Here is a 20,475-nt window from a genome sequence, read left to right as displayed (position 1 = left end):
TCTATACTTTATACTTTATACTTCTATACTCTATACTCTATACTCTATACTTATACCTTATACTCTACCTTTATAACTTTATACTCTATACTCTATACTCTATACTCTATACTTTATACTTTATACTCTATACTCTATACTTTATACTTTATACTTTATACTTTATACTCTATACTTTATACTTTATACTCTATACTTTATACTTTATACTCTATACTCTATACTCCATACTTTATACTTTATACTTTATACTCTATACTCTATACTTTATACTCTACTCTATACTTTATACTCTATACTCTATACTCTATACTTTATACTCTACTCTATACTTTATACTTATACTCTATACTATATACTTTATACTCTATACTCTATACTCTATACTCTATACTTTATACTTTATACTTTATACTCTATACTCTATACTCTATACTTTATACTTTATACTTTATACTTTATACTCTATACTCTATACTTTATACTTTATACTCTACTCTATACTCTATACTTTATACTTTATACTTTATACTTATACTCTATACTCTATACTCTATACTTTATACTCTATACTTTATACTTTATACTCTACTCTATACTCTATACTTTATACTCTACTTTATACTTTATACTCTATACTCTATACTCCATACTTTATACTCTATACTTATACTCTATACTCTATACTTTATACTTTATACTCTATACTCTATACTTTATACTCTATACTCCATACTTTATACTTTATACTTTATACTCTATACTTTATACTCTATACTCTATACCTTTATACTCTATACTTTATACTTTATACTCTATACTTTATACTCTATACTCTATACTTATACTCTACTCTATACTTATACTTTATACTCTATACTCTATACTTTATACTTTATACTCTATACTTTATACTTTATCTTTATACTCTATACTCTATACTCTATACTTTATACTTTATACTTTATACTTTATACTCTATACTCTATACTTTATACTTTATACTCTATACTCTATACTCTATACTCTATACTTTATACTCTACTTTATACTTTATACTCTATACTCTATACTCTATACTCCTTATACTTTATACTTATACTCTATACTCTATACTCTATACTTTATACTTTATACTTTATACTCTATACTCTATACTTTATACTTCATACTCTATACTCTATACTCTATACTCTATACTTTATACCTTATACTCTACTTTATACTTTATACTTTATACTCTATACTCTATACTCTATACTCTATACTTTATACTTTATACTCTATACTCTATACTTTATACTTTATACTTTATACTTTATACTCTATACTTTATACTTTATACTCTATACTCTATACTTTATACTTTATACTCTATACTCTATACTCTATACTTTATACTTTATACTCTATACTCTATACTCTATACTTTATACTCTATACTTTATACTTTATACTTTATACTTTATACTCTATACTTTATACTTTATACTCTATACTTTATACTCTATACTCTATACTCTATACTTTATACTTTAAACTTTATACTCTATACTTTATACTTTATACTCTATACTTTATACTTTATACTCTATACTCTATACTTTATACTTTATACTCTATACTCTATACTTTATACTTTATACTCTATACTCTATACTTTATACTTTATACTCTATACTCTATACTTTATACTTTATACTCTATACTTTATACTTTATACTTTATACTTTATACTTTATACTTTATACTCTATACTTTATACTTTATACTCTATACTCTATACTTTATACTTTATACTCTATACTCTATACTTTATACTTTATACTCTATACTTTATACTTTTATACTTTATACTTTATACTTTAATACTCTATACTCTATACTTTATACTCTATACTCTATACTTTATACTTTATACTTTATACTCTATACTCTATACTCTATACTCTATACTCTATACTTTATACTTTATACTTTATACTTTATACTCTATACTTTATACTTTATACTCTATACTTTATACTTTATACTCTATACTCTATACTTTATACTTTATACTCTATACTCTATACTTTATACTTTATACTCTATACTTTATACTTTATACTTATACTTTATACTCTATACTCTATACTTTATACTCTATACTCTATACTCTATACTTTATACTTTATACTTTATACTCTATACTCTATACTCTATACTCTATACTTTATACTTTATACTCTACTCTATACTCTATACTTTATACTTTATACTTTATACTCTATACTCTATACTCTATACTTTATACTTTATACTTTATACTTTATACTCTATACTCTATACTTTATACTTTATACTCTACCTATACTCTATACTTTATACTCTACTTTATACTTTATACTCTATACTCTATACTCCATACTTTATACTCCATACTTTATACTCTATACTCTATACTTTATACTCTATACTCTATACTCTATACTTTATACTCTATACTCTATACTTTATACTCTATACTCTATACTCCATACTTTATACTCCATACTTTATACTCTATACTCTATACTTTATACTCTATACTCTATACTCCATACTTTATACTCCATACTTTATACTCTATACTCTATACTTTATACTTTATACTCTATACTCTATACTTTATACTCTATACTCTATACTCCATACTTTATACTTATACTTTATACTCTATACTCTATACTTTATACTTTATTACTTTATACTCTATACTCTATACTTTATACTCTATACTCTATACTTTATACTTTATACTCTATACTTTATACTTTATACTTTATACTTTATACTCTATACTCTATACTCTATACTCTATACTTTATACTTTATACTTTATACTTTATACTCTATACTCTATACTTTATACTCTATACTTTATACTTTATACTTTATACTTTATACTTTATACTCTATACTCTATACTTTATACTTTATACTTTATACTCTATACTCTATACTCTATACTTTATACTTTATACTTTATACTTTATACTTTATACTTTATACTTTATACTCTATACTTTATACTTATACTTATACTATACTCTATACTCTATACTCTATACTTTCTACTTTCTACTTTATACTTTATACTTTATACTCTATACTCTATACTTTATACTTTATACTTTATACTCTATACTCTATACTTTATACTTTATACTCTACTCTATACTTTATACTTTATACTCTATACTCTATACTCTATACTCTATACTCTATACTTTATACTCTATACTTTATACTCTATACTCTATACTCTATACTTTATACTTTATACTCTACTTTATACTTTATACTTTATACTTTATACTCTATACTTTATACTTTATACTTTATACTCTATACTTTATACTCTATACTCTATACTTTATACTCTATACTCTACTTTATACTTTATACTTTATACTCTACTTTATACTTTATACTCTATACTCTATACTCTATACTCTATACTTTATACTTTATACTCTACTTTATACTTTATACTTTATACTTTATACTCTATACTTTATACTTTATACTTTATACTCTATACTTTATACTTTATACTCTATACTCTATACTCTATACTTTATACTCTACTTTATACTCTATACTTTATACTTTATACTCTATACTCTATACTTTATACTCTACTTTATACTCTATACTTTATACTTTATACTCTATACTCTATACTTTATACTCTACTTTATACTCTATACTTTATACTTTATACTCTACTTTATACTTTATACTTTATACTCTATACTTTATACTTTATACTTTATACTCTATACTCTATACTTTATACTTTATACTTTATACTTTATACTCCATACTCCATACTCTATACTCTATACTCTATACTTTATACTCTACTTTATACTTTATACTCTATACTTTATACTTTCTACTTTATACTCTATACTCTATACTTTATACTTTCTACTTTATACTCTATACTCTATACTTTATACTTTATACTTTTTACTCTGTACTCTATACTTTATACTTTATACTTTATACTCTATACTCTATACTTTATACTTTATACTCTATACTCTATACTCTATACTCTTTACTCTATACTCTACTTTATACTTTATACTTTATACTCTATACTCTATACTTTATACTTTATACTTTATACTCCATACTCTATACTCTATACTCTATACTCTATACTTTATACTCTACTTTATACTTTATACTCTATACTCTATACTCTATACTCTATACTTTATACTCTATACTCTATACTCCATACTTTATACTTTATACTTTATACTCTATACTCTATACTTTATACTCTATACTTTATACTTTATACTCTATACTTTATACTCTACTCTATACTTTATACTTTATACTCTATACTCTATACTTTATACTTTATACTTTATACTCTATACTCTATACTCTATACTTTATACTTTATACTTTATACTTTATACTTTATACTCTATACTCTATACTTTATACTTTATACTCTATACTCTATACTTTATACTCTATACTCTATACTTTATACTTTATACTTTATACTCTATACTCTATACTTTATACTTTATACTTTATACTTTATACTTTATACTCTATACTCTATACTTTATACTTTATACTTTATACTCTATACTCTATACTTTATACTTTATACTTTATACTCTACTCTATACTTTATACTTTATACTTTAAACTCTATACTCTATACTTTATACTCTATACTCTATACTTTATACTTTATACTCTACTTTATACTTTATACTTTATACTCTATACTTTATACTCTATACTCTATACTTTATACTTTATACTCTACTTTATACTTTATACTTTATACTCTATACTTTATACTCTATACTCCATACTTTATACTTTATACTTTATACTCTATACTCTATACTTTATACTCTATACTTTATACTTTATACTCTATACTTTATACTCTACTCTATACTTTATACTTTATACTCTATACTCTATACTTTATACTTTATACTTTATACTCTATACTCTATACTCTATACTTTATACTTTATACTTTATACTTTATACTTTATACTCTATACTCTATACTTTATACTTTATACTCTATACTCTATACTCTATACTTTATACTCTATACTCTATACTTTATACTTTATACTTTATACTCTATACTCTATACTTTATACTTTATACTTTATACTTTATACTTTATACTCTATACTCTATACTTTATACTTTATACTTTATACTCTATACTCTATACTTTATACTTTATACTTTATACTCTACTCTATACTTTATACTTTATACTTTAAACTCTATACTCTATACTTTATACTCTATACTCTATACTTTATACTTTATACTCTACTTTATACTTTATACTTTATACTCTATACTTTATACTCTATACTCTATACTTTATACTTTATACTTTATACTTTCTACTTTCTACTCCATACTCCATACTCTATACTCTATACTTTATACTCTACTTTATACTTTATACTTTATACTCTATACTTTCTACTTTCTACTTTCTACTCTATACTCTATACTTTATACTTTATACTTTATACTTTATACTCCATACTCCATACTCTATACTCTATACTTTATACTTTATACTTTATACTCTATACTCTATACTTTATACTTTATACTCTATACTCTATAATCTTTACTCTATACTCTACTTTATACTTTATACTCTATACTTTATACTTTATACTTTATACTCTATACTCTATACTTTATACTTTATACTTTATACTTTATACTCTATACTCTATACTTTATACTTTATACTTTATACTTTATACTCTATACTCTATACTTTATACTTTATACTTTATACTCTATACTCTATACTTTATACTTTATACTCCATACTCCATACTCTATACTCTATACTTTATACTTTATACTTTATACTTTATACTTTCTACTTTATACTCTATACTCTATACTCTATACTCTATACTTTATACTTTATACTCTATACTCTATACTTTATACTTTATACTTTATACTTTATACTTTATACTTTCTACTTTATACTCTATACTCTATACTTTATACTTTATACTCTATACTTTATACTTTATACTCTATACTCTATACTTTATACTCTACTCTATACTTTATACTTTATACTCTATACTCTATACTTTATACTTTATACTTTATACTCTATACTCTATACTCTATACTTTATACTTTATACTCTATACTCTATACTTTATACTTTATACTTTATACTCTATACTTTATACTCTATACTCTATACTTTATACTCTATACTCTATACTCTATACTCTATACTCTATACTCTATACTCTATACTTTATACTCTATACTCTATACTTTATACTCTATACTCTATACTTTATACTCTATACTTTATACTCTATACTTTATACTCTATACTCTATACTCTATACTCTATACTCTATACTCTATACTCTATACTTTATACTTTATACTTTATACTTTATACTTTATACTCTATACTCTATACTTTATACTTTATACTCTATACTCTATACTTTATACTCTATACTCTATACTTTATACTTTATACTTTATACTCTATACTCTATACTTTATACTTTATACTTTATACTTTATACTTTATACTCTATACTCTATACTTTATACTTTATACTTTATACTCTATACTCTATACTTTATACTTTATACTTTATACTCTACTCTATACTTTATACTTTATACTTTAAACTCTATACTCTATACTTTATACTCTATACTCTATACTTTATACTTTATACTCTACTTTATACTTTATACTTTATACTCTATACTTTATACTCTATACTCTATACTTTATACTTTATACTCTACTTTATACTTTATACTTTATACTCTATACTTTATACTCTATACTCCATACTTTATACTTTATACTTTATACTCTATACTCTATACTTTATACTCTATACTTTATACTTTATACTCTATACTTTATACTCTACTCTATACTTTATACTTTATACTCTATACTCTATACTTTATACTTTATACTTTATACTCTATACTCTATACTCTATACTTTATACTTTATACTTTATACTTTATACTTTATACTCTATACTCTATACTTTATACTTTATACTCTATACTCTATACTCTATACTTTATACTCTATACTCTATACTTTATACTTTATACTTTATACTCTATACTCTATACTTTATACTTTATACTTTATACTTTATACTTTATACTCTATACTCTATACTTTATACTTTATACTTTATACTCTATACTCTATACTTTATACTTTATACTTTATACTCTACTCTATACTTTATACTTTATACTTTAAACTCTATACTCTATACTTTATACTCTATACTCTATACTTTATACTTTATACTCTACTTTATACTTTATACTTTATACTCTATACTTTATACTCTATACTCTATACTTTATACTTTATACTTTATACTTTCTACTTTATACTCCATACTCCATACTCTATACTCTATACTTTATACTCTACTTTATACTTTATACTTTATACTCTATACTTTCTACTTTCTACTTTCTACTCTATACTCTATACTTTATACTTTATACTTTATACTTTATACTCCATACTCCATACTCTATACTCTATACTTTATACTTTATACTTTATACTCTATACTCTATACTTTATACTTTATACTCTATACTCTATAATCTTTACTCTATACTCTACTTTATACTTTATACTCTATACTTTATACTTTATACTTTATACTCTATACTCTATACTTTATACTTTATACTTTATACTTTATACTCTATACTCTATACTTTATACTTTATACTTTATACTTTATACTCTATACTCTATACTTTATACTTTATACTTTATACTCTATACTCTATACTTTATACTTTATACTCCATACTCCATACTCTATACTCTATACTTTATACTTTATACTTTATACTTTATACTTTCTACTTTATACTCTATACTCTATACTCTATACTCTATACTTTATACTTTATACTCTATACTCTATACTTTATACTTTATACTTTATACTTTATACTTTATACTTTCTACTTTATACTCTATACTCTATACTTTATACTTTATACTCTATACTTTATACTTTATACTCTATACTCTATACTTTATACTCTACTCTATACTTTATACTTTATACTCTATACTCTATACTTTATACTTTATACTTTATACTCTATACTCTATACTCTATACTTTATACTTTATACTCTATACTCTATACTTTATACTTTATACTTTATACTCTATACTTTATACTCTATACTCTATACTTTATACTCTATACTCTATACTCTATACTCTATACTCTATACTCTATACTCTATACTTTATACTCTATACTCTATACTTTATACTCTATACTCTATACTTTATACTCTATACTTTATACTCTATACTTTATACTCTATACTCTATACTCTATACTCTATACTTTATACTCTATACTTTATACTTTATACTTTATACTCTATACTCTATACTTTATACTTTATACTTTATACTCTATACTCTATACTCTATACTTTATACTTTATACTCTATACTCTATACTTTATACTTTATACTTTATACTTTATACTCTATACTTCATACTTTATACTCTATACTCTATACTTTATACTCTATACTCTATACTTTATACTCTATACTTTATACTCTATACTCTATACTCTATACTTTATACTCTATACTCTATACTCTATACTCTATACTCTATACTTTATACTCTATACTCTATACTCTATACTTTATACTCTATACTTTATACTCTATACTCTATACTCTATACTCTATACTTTATACTCTATACTCTATACTCTATACTCTATACTCTATACTTTATACTCTATACTTTATACTCTATACTTTATACTTTATACTTTATACTCTATACTTTATACTCTATACTTTATACTCTATACTCTATACTCTATACTTTATACTCTATACTTTATACTCTATACTCTATACTCTATACTCTATACTTTATACTCTATACTCTATACTTTATACTCTATACTTTATACTCTATACTCTATACTCTATACTTTATACTCTATACTCTATACTCTATACTCTATACTCTATACTTTATACTCTATACTCTATACTCTATACTTTATACTCTATACTTTATACTCTATACTCTATACTCTATACTCTATACTCTATACTTTATACTCTATACTCTATACTCTATACTCTATACTCTATACTTTATACTCTATACTTTATACTCTATACTTTATACTTTATACTTTATACTCTATACTTTATACTCTATACTTTATACTCTATACTCTATACTCTATACTTTATACTCTATACTTTATACTCTATACTCTATACTCTATACTCTATACTTTATACTCTATACTCTATACTCTATACTTTATACTCTATACTTTATACTTTATACTTTATACTCTATACTTTATACTTTATACTTTATACTTTATACTTTATACTCTATACTCTATACTTTATACTCTATACTTTATACTTTATACTTTATACTTTATACTCTATACTCTATACTTTTCTCCTCCTTGAGCCGACACCTTAACGTGGTGGAGGGGTTTGAGGGCCCGAATGATCCCGGGAGCTATGTTGTCGGGGGCTTCATGCCCCTGGTAGGGTCTCCCAAGGCAAACAGGTCCTAGGTGACGGGTCAGACAAAGATCGGTTCAGAAGCCTCTTATGACGACGACACAATCAAGGCAGTTCACGTCGCCCGGATCGGCGTCACCGGGGCCCCATCCTGGAGCCAGGCCTGGGATGGGTGCTCCATGGCGAGCGCCTGGTGGCCGGGTCTTACCCCACGGGGCCCGGCCGGGCACAGCCCGAAAGAGCGACGTGGGGCCGCCCTCCCGTGGGCCCACCACCCGCAGGAGGATCCATAAGGGGCCGGTGCAGAGAGATCTGGGCGGCAGTCGATGGCAGGGGCCTCGGCGACCAGATCTCCAGACACAGAGACTAACTCTGGGGACATGGAATGTCACCTCGCTGGGGGGGAAAGAGCCTGAGCTTGTGCGGGAGGTTGAGCGATACCGACTAGATATAGTCGGCCTCACCTCCACGCACAGTTTGGGCTCTGGAACCCATCTCCTCGAGAGGGGCTGGACGCTCCACTTCTCTGGTGTTGCCCGCGGGGAGAGGCGGCGGGCTGGTGTGGGCTTGCTGATAGCCCCTCAGCTCAGCCGCCACGTGTTGGAGTTTACCCCGGTGAACGAGAGGGTCGCGTCCCTCCGCCTTCGGGTGGGGGACAGGTCTCTCACTGTTGTGGCGGCCTACGGGCCGAACAGCAGTGCAGAGTACCCGGCCTTCTTGGAGTCCTTGGGAGGGGTACTGGACAGTGCACCGACCGGGGACTCCGTTGTTCTACTGGGGGACTTCAACGCCCACGTGGGCAATGACAGTGACACCTGGAGAGGGGTGATCGGGAAGAACGGCTTCCCCGATCTGAACCCGAGCGGTGTTCAGTTATTGGACTTCTGTGCTAGCCACGGATTGTCCATAACGAACACCATGTTCAAGCACAAGGGTGTCCATCAGTGCACGTGGCACCAGGACACCCTAGGCCGGAGGTCAATGATCGACTTTGTTGTCGTGTCATCAGACCTCCGGCCGCGTGTCTTGGACACTCGGGTGAAGAGAGGGGCAGAGTTGTCAACCGATCACCACCTGGTGGTGAGTTGGATCCGCTGGCGGAGGAGGAAGCCGGACAGACTTGGCAGACCCAAGCGCATTGTGAGGGTCTGTTGGGAACGTCTAGTGGAGCCCTCTGTCAGTAGGGTATTCAACTCGCACCTCCGGGAGAGCTTCTCCCATGTCCCGGGGGAGGCTGGGGACATTGAGTCCGAGTGGACCATGTTCTCCGCCTCCATTGTTGATGCGGCTGCTCGGAGCTGTGGTCGCAAGGTCTCCGGTGCCTGTCGTGGCGGCAACCCCCGAACCCGGTGGTGGACACCGGAAGTAAGGGATGCCGTCAGACTGAAGAAGGAGGCCTATCAGGCCACTCTGGCTTGTAGGTCTCCGGAGGTCATCGACGGGTATCGGCAGGCCAAGCGAGCCGCGGCTCGTGCTGTCGCAGAGGCAAAAACCCGGGCCTGGGAGGAGTTCGGGGAGGCCATGGAGGAGGACTATCGGTCGGCACCAAAGAAATTCTGGCAAACCGTCCGGCGCCTCAGGAAGGGGAAGCAGTGTCTCACAAACACCGTTTACGGTGCGGGTGGAGGCCTGCTGACCTCGACTGGGGATGTCGTCGGACGGTGGAAGGAATACTTTGAGGATCTCCTTAATCCCTCAGTCACGTCTTCCGAAGAGGAAGTAGAGACCGGGGACTCGGAGGCTGGCTCATCCATCACCCAAGCTGAAGTCACTGAGGTTGTTCGCAAACTCCTCGGTGGCAGGGCTCCGGGGGTGGATGAGATCCGCCCTGAGTACCTAAAGTATCTGGATGTTGTAGGACTGTCTTGGTTGACACGTCTCTGCAACATCGCGTGGCGTTCGGGGACCGTGCCTCTGGACTGGCAGACCGGGGTGGTGGTCCCTCTATTTAAGAAGGGGGACCGGAGGGTGTGTTCCAACTACAGAGGGATCACACTCCTCAGCCTCCCGGGTAAGGTCTATTCCAAGGTACTGGAGAGGAGAATCCGACCGATAGTCGAACCTCGGATTCAGGAGGAGCAGAGTGGTTTTCGTCCCGGTCGTGGAACACTGGACCAGCTCTATACCCTCCATCGGGTGCTCGAGGGTTCATGGGAGTTTGCCCAACCAGTCCACATGTGCTTTGTGGATCTGGAGAAGGCTTTCGACCGTGTCCCTCGGGGTGTCCTTTGGGGGGTGCTCCGGGAGTACGGGGTCCGGGGCCCTTTGCTCAGGGCTGTCCGGTCCCTGTATGACCGGAGCAGGAGCTGTGTTCGCATTGCCGGCAGTAAGTCAGACCTGTTCCCAGTGCATGTTGGACTCCGCCAGGGCTGCCCTGTGTCACCGGTTCTGTTCATAATTTTTATGGACAGAATTTCTAGGCGCAGTCAGGGGTTGGAGGGGGTCCGGTTTGGGGACCACAGGATCTCATCTCTGCTGTTTGCAGACGATGTTGTCCTGATGGCTCCATCAAACCCGGACCTGCAACATGCACTGGGACGGTTTGCAGCCGAGTGTGAAGCGGCTGGGATGAGAATCAGCACCTCCAAATCCGAGGCCATGGTTCTCGACCGGAAAAAGGTGGCTTGCCCTCTCCAGGTGGGTGGGGTGTCCTTGCCCCAAGTGGAGGAGTTCAAGTATCTCGGGGTCTTGTTCACGAGTGAGGGAAGGATGGAGCGTGAGATCGACAGGCGGATCGGTGCAGCGGCTGCAGTGATGCAGTCGCTGCATCGGACCGTTGTGGTAAAGAGGGAGCTGAGCCGAAAGGCAAAGCTCTCTATTTACCGGTCGGTCTACGTTCCTACCCTCACCTATGGTCATGAGCTTTGGGTAGTGACCGAAAGAACAAGATCGCGGATACAAGCGGTCGAAATGAGTTTCCTCCGCTGTGTGGCTGGGCGCTCCCTTAGAGATAAGGTGAGGAGCTCGGCCACACGGGGGGAGCTCGGAGTAGAGCCGCTGCTCCTCCACGTTGAGAGGAGCCAGCTGAGGTGGCTCGGGCATCTGTTCCGGATGCCTCCTGGGCGCCTCCCTCGGGAGGTGTTTCAGGCATGTCCCACCGGGAAGAGGCCCCGGGGAAGACCCAGGACACGCTGGAGAGACTATGTCTCTCGGCTGGCCTGGGAACGCCTCGGGATCCCCCCGGAGGAGTTAGAGGAAGTGTCTGGGGAGAAGGAAGTCTGGGAGTCCCTGCTCAGACTGCTGCCCCCGCGACCCGGCCCCGGATAAAGCGGCAGAAGATGGATGGATGGATGGACTCTATACTTTATACTTTATACTCTATACTCTATACTCTATACTTTATACTCTACTTTATACTTTATACTCTACTTTATACTTTATACTTTATACTTTATACTCTATACTCTATACTTTATACTTTATACTCTATACTCTATACTCTATACTCTATACTCTATACTCTATACTCTATACTCTATACTTTATACTTTATACTCTATACTCTATACTTTATACTTTATACTCTATACTTTATACTTTATACTCTATACTCTATACTTTATACTCTACTCTATACTTTATACTTAATACTCTATACTCTATACTTTATACTTTATACTCTATACTTTATACTTTATACTTTATACTTTATACTTTATACTTTATACTCTATACTCTATACTTTATACTTTATACTTTATACTTTATACTTTATACTTTTTACTCTATACTCTATACTTTATACTTTATACTCTATACTTTATACTTTATACTTTATACTCTATACTCTATACTTTATACTCTATACTCTATACTTTATACTTTATACTTTATACTCTACTTTATACTCTATACTCTATACTTTATACTTTATACTCTATACTCTATACTTTATACTTTATACTTTATACTTTATACTTTATACTCTATACTCTATACTTTATACTTTATACTTTATACTCTACTTTATACTCTATACTCTATACTTTATACTTTATACTCTATACTCTATACTTTATACTTTATACTTTATACTCTATACTCTATACTTAATACTCCACTTAATACTTTTTACTCTATACTCTATACTCTATACTTTATACTTTATACTTTATACTTTATACTCTATACTCTATACTTTATACTTTATACTTTATACTCTATACTCTATACTCTATACTCTATACTCTATACTCCATACTTTATACTTTATACTTTATACTCTACTTTATACTTTATACTCTATACTCTATACTCTATACTCTATACTCTATACTCTATACTTTATACTCCATACTCTATACTTTATACTCTATACTCTATACTCTATACTTTATACTCTATACTTTATACTCTATACTCTATACTCTATACTTTATACTTTATACTCTATACTCTATACTTTATACTCTATACTCTATACTCTATACTTTATACTCTATACTTTATACTCTATACTCTATACTTTATACTCTATACTTTATACTCTATACTCTATACTTTATACTCTATACTCTATACTCTATACTCTATACTTTATACTCTATACTTTATACTCTATACTCTATACTCTATACTCTATACTTTATACTCTATACTCTATACTCTATACTCTATACTTTATACTCTATACTTTATACTTTATACTTTATACTCTATACTCTATACTTTATACTCTATACTTTATACTCTATACTCTATACTCTATACTCTATACTCTATACTTTATACTCTATACTCTATACTCTATACTTTATACTCTATACTTTATACTTTATACTTTATACTCTATACTCTATACTTTATACTTTATACTTTATACTTTATACTTTATACTCTATACTCTATACTTTATACTCTATACTTTATACTTTATACTTTATACTTTATACTCTATACTCTATACTCTATACTTTATACTTTATACTTTATACATTATACTCTATACTCTATACTTTATACTTTATACTCTATACTTTATACTTTATACTTTATACTTTATACTCTATACTCTATACTTTATACTTTATACTCTATACTCTATACTCTATACTTTATACTCTACTTTATACTTTATACTCTATACTCTATACTCTATACTCCATACTTTATACTCTATACTTTATACTCTATACTCTATACTTTATACTTTATACTCTATACTCTATACTTTATACTCTATACTCTATACTTTATACTTTATACTTTATACTTTATACTCTATACTCTATACTTTATACTTTATACTCTATACTTTATACTTTATACTTTATACTTTATACTCTATACTCTATACTTTATACTTTATACTTTATACTTTATACTTTATACTCTATACTCTATACTTTATACTTTATACTCTATACTCTATACTTTATACTTTATACTTTATACTTTATACTCTATACTCTATACTTTATACTCTATACTCTATACTCTATACTCTATACTCTATACTCTATACTCTATACTTTATACTTTATACTCTATACTTTATACTTTATACTCTATACTCTATACTTTATACTTTATACTCTATACTTTATACTTTATACTTTATACTTTATACTTTATACTCTATACTCTATACTTTATACTTAATACTCTACTTAATACCTTTTACTCTATACTCTATACTTTATACTCTATACTTTATACTTTATACTTTATACTTTATACTCTATACTCTATACTTTATACTTAATACTCTACTTAATACCTTTTACTCTATACTCTATACTTTATACTCTATACTTTATACTTTATACTTTATACTTTATACTTTATACTCTATACTCTATACTCTATACTCTATACTCTATACTTTATACTCTATACTCTATACTCTATACTTTATACTCTATACTTTATACTTTATACTTTATACTCTATACTCTATACTTTATACTTTATACTTTATACTTTATACTTTATACTCTATACTCTATACTCTATACTTTATACTTTATACTTTATACTTTATACTTTATACTTTATACTCTATACTCTATACTCTATACTTTATACTTTATACTCTATACTCTATACTTTATACTTTATACTCTATACTCTATACTCTATACTTTATACTCTACTTTATACTTTATACTCTATACTTTATACTCTATACTCTATACTTTATACTTTATACTCTATACTCTATACTTTATACTCTATACTCTATACTTTATACTTTATACTTTATACTTTATACTTTATACTTTATACTTTATACTCTATACTCTATACTTTATACTTTATACTCTATACTTTATACTTTATACTTTATACTCTATACTCTATACTTTATACTTTATACTTTATACTTTATACTTTATACTCTATACTCTATACTTTATACTTTATACTCTATACTTTATACTCTATACTTTATACTTAATACTCTACTTAATACCTTTTACTCTATACTCTATACTTTATACTCTATACTTTATACTTTATACTTTATACTTTATACTTTATACTCTATACTCTATACTTTATACTTTATACTTTATACTTTATACTTTTTACTCTATACTCTATACTTTATACTCTATACTCTATACTTTATACTCTATACTTTATACTTTATACTTTATACTTTATACTCTACTTTATACTCTATACTCTATACTTTATACTTTATACTCTATACTCTATACTTTATACTTTATACTTTATACTTTATACTCTATACTCTATACTTAATACTCCACTTAATACTTTTTACTCTGTACTCTATACTTTATACTTTATACTTTATACTTTATACTCTATACTTTATACTTTATACTCTATACTTTATACTTTATACTTTATACTTTATACTCTATACTCTATACTTAATACTCCACTTAATACTTTTTACTCTATACTCTATACTTTATACTTTATACTTTATACTTTATACTCTATGCTCTATACTTTATACTCTATACTTTATACTTTATACTTTATACTTTATACTCTACTTTATACTCTATACTCTATACTTTATACTTTATACTCTATACTCTATACTTTATACTTTATACTCTATACTCTATACTTTATACTTTATACTTTATACTTTATACTCTATACTCTATACTTAATACTCCACTTAATACTTTTTACTCTATACTCTATACTTTATACTTTATACTTTATACTTTATACTCTATACTCTATACTTTATACTTTATACTCTATACTCTATACTTTATACTTTATACTTTATACTTTATACTCTATACTCTATACTTAATACTCCACTTAATACTTTTTACTCTATACTCTATACTTTATACTTTATACTTTATACTTTATACTCTATACTTTATACTTTATACTCTATACTCTATACTTTATACTTTATACTTTATACTTTATACTCTATACTCTATACTTTATACTTTATACTCTATACTTTATACTTTATACTTTATACTTTATACTCTATACTCTATACTTTATACTTTATACTCTATACTCTATACTTTATACTTTATACTTTATACTTTATACTCTATACTCTATACTTTATACTTTATACTTTATACTTTATACTTTATACTCTATACTTTATACTTTATACTTAATACTCCACTTAATACTTTTTACTCTATACTCTATACTTTATACTCTATACTCTATACTTTATACTCTATACTTTATACTTTATACTTTATACTTTATACTCTACTTTATACTCTATACTCTATACTTTATACTTTATACTCTATACTCTATACTTTATACTCTATACTTTATACTTTATACTTTATACTTTATACTCTACTTTATACTCTATACTCTATACTCTATACTCTATACTTTATACTCTATACTTTATACTTTATACTTTATACTTTATACTCTACTTTATACTCTATACTCTATACTCTATACTCTATACTTTATACTTTATACTCTATACTCTATACTTTATACTTTATACTCTATACTCTATACTTTATACTCTATACTTTATACTTTATACTTTATACTTTATACTCTACTTTTTACTCTATACTCTATACTTTATACTTTATACTTTATACTTTATACTTTATACTCTATACTTTATACTTTATACTTTATACTTTATACTTTATACTTTATACTCTATACTTTATACTTTATACTTTATACTTTATACTTTATACTTTATACTTTATACTTTATACTTTATACTCTATACTCTATACTTTATACTTTATACTTTATACTTTATACTTTATACTCTATACTCTATACTTTATACTTTATACTTTATACTTTATACTCTATACTCTATACTTTATACTCCATACTCTATACTCTATACTCTATACTCTATACTCTATACTCTATACTTTATACTCCATACTCTATACTCTATACTCTATACTCTATACTCTATACTCTATACTTTATACTTTATACTCTACTCTATACTTTATACTTTATACTCCATACTTTATACTTTATACTTTATACTCTACTTTATACTTTATACTTTATACTCTATACTCTATACTCTATACTCTATACTCTATACTCTATACTTTATACTCTATACTTTATACTTTATACTCTATACTCTATACTCTATACTTTATACTCTACTCTATACTTTATACTTTATACTTTATACTTTATACTTTATACTCTATACTCTATACTCTATACTCTATACTTTATACTCTATACTTTATACTTTATACTCTATACTCTATACTTTATACTTTATACTTTATACTCTATACTCTATACTCTATACTCTATACTCTATACTTTATACTTTATACTCTACTTTATACTTTATACTTTATACTCTATACTCTATACTCTATACTCTATACTCTATACTCTATACTCTATACTTTATACTTTATACTCTACTTTATACTTTATACTTTATACTTTATACTCTATACTCTATACTCTATACTCTATACTCTATACTCTATACTCTATACTTTATACTTTATACTCTACTTTATACTTTATACTTTATACTCTATACTCTATACTCTATACTCTATACTCTATACTCTATACTTTATACTTTATACTTTATACTTTATACTTTATACTTTATACTTTATACTCTATACTCTATACTCTATACTCTATACTTTATACTTTAGTTTACAGTTTCTCTCTGTTCCAGGACAGTTCCGGTGCAGTTTCGAAGACTCCGCCCTCTGCCTCTGCTCTCAGGATCGCTCGGAGCAGTTTGATTGGACGAGACACAGCGCAGCGTCACGTGACTCGAAGTACACGCCCAACACAGGACCGAGCGCCGATCACCACGGCGACAAGAGCGGACATTACCTATACATCGAGACGTCCCGCCCCCGTATCCCCGGAGACAAGGCCCGCCTACTCACACCCACTTTCAACTCCGCCCCCAATTCACCTGCTCACGCAAACACCGCCCCCAACGCCCCGGGTCCCGCCCCCAACACCCCAGGCCCCACCTACTGTTTCTCCTTCTACTATCACATGTACGGAAAGCACATCGGTAAGAAGCACGATAGTCCTGGTTTAGTCCTGGTTTAGTCCTGGTTTAGTCCTGGTTTAGACCTGGTTTAGTCCTGGTTTAGTCCTGGTTTAGTCCTGGTTTAGACCTGGTTTAGTCCTGGTTTAGTCCTGGTTTAGACCTGGTTTAGACCTGGTTTAGACCTGGTTTAGACCTGGTTCAGACCTGTTTTAGTCCTGGTTTAGTCCTGGTTTAGACCTGGTTTAGACCTGGTTTAGTCCTGGTTTAGACCTGGTTCAGACCTGTTTTAGTCCTGGTTTAGTCCTGGTTTAGACCTGGTTTAGACCTGGTTCAGACCTGTTTTAGTCCTGGTTTAGACCTGGTTTAGTCCTGGTTTAGTCCTGGTTTAGACCTGGTTTAGTCCTGGTTTAGTCCTGGTTTAGTCCTGGTTTAGACCTGGTTTAGTCCTGGTTTAGTCCTGGTTTAGACCTGGTTTAGTCCTGGTTTAGTCCTGGTTTAGTCCTGGTTTAGACCTGGTTTAGTCCTGGTTTAGACCTGGTTTAGACCTGGTTCAGACCTGTTTTAGTCCTGGTTTAGTCCTGGTTTAGACCTGGTTTAGACCTGGTTTAGTCCTGGTTTAGACCTGGTTCAGACCTGTTTTAGTCCTGGTTTAGTCCTGGTTTAGACCTGGTTTAGACCTGGTTCAGACCTGTTTTAGTCCTGGTTTAGACCTGGTTTAGTCCTGGTTTAGACCTGGTTTAGACCTGGTTCAGACCTGTTTTAGTCCTGGTTTAGTCCTGGTTTAGTCCTGGTTTAGTCCTCATGTGCTGTTGGTTCTCATGTTCTGCAGGTTCTCTGAACGTGTTCCTGCGGCAGAAGTCCTCAGACTCTCAGGTCTGGAGTCTCAGTGGTAACCAAGGCGACCGCTGGAGACAGGCCAGAGTCACCATCCAACCCAGCTCCGCCTTCCAGGTGAGGCCACGCCCACGCAGCAGTGAACCACACCAACAAACCACGCCCCTCACACACAGACCCACATGAACCGGACCAGGACCAGGACCAGGACCAGGACCAGGACCAGGACCAGGACCAGGACCAGGACCGGGACCAGGACCGGGACCGGGCGTGACTCTCTCTCTCTCTGCAGATGGTGGTGGAGGGCGTGCGAGGCTCTGGGATCGAGGGCGACGTCGCCATCGACGACCTGTCAATCGAGGAAGGAGAGTGTAAAGACCCGCCCCCCAAAAGTGAGTCCAACACTGTGGTCAGACCCTATGTCCTGTGGTCAGTCCTGTGGTCAGACCTGTGGTCAGACCCTATGTCCTGTGGTCAGACCTGTGGTCAGACCTGTGGTCAGACCCTA

General features: G+C 30.8%; 1 protein-coding gene across 1 annotated transcript in view; it reads left to right on the top strand.

The window, feature by feature from the left end:
• Nucleotides 1-20,475, top strand: part of LOC140364892 (MAM domain-containing glycosylphosphatidylinositol anchor protein 2-like) — a 44,690-nt gene that overhangs the window by 23,630 nt on the left and 585 nt on the right. The window contains exons 2-4 of the mRNA XM_072451275.1: nucleotides 18,778-19,154; nucleotides 19,963-20,084; nucleotides 20,260-20,359. Coding sequence (XP_072307376.1) covers nucleotides 18,778-19,154; nucleotides 19,963-20,084; nucleotides 20,260-20,359 — 599 coding nt within the window. The remainder of the gene's footprint in view (nucleotides 1-18,777; nucleotides 19,155-19,962; nucleotides 20,085-20,259; nucleotides 20,360-20,475) is intronic.

This window comes from Eucyclogobius newberryi, unplaced genomic scaffold (assembly GCF_026437365.1).
Source record: "Eucyclogobius newberryi isolate DKJ021-1_F unplaced genomic scaffold, fEucNew1.0.hap1 SCAF_18, whole genome shotgun sequence".
Lineage (NCBI taxonomy): Eukaryota > Metazoa > Chordata > Actinopteri > Gobiiformes > Gobiidae > Eucyclogobius > Eucyclogobius newberryi.
This window is presented reverse-complemented; position numbering and strand designations above follow the sequence as displayed.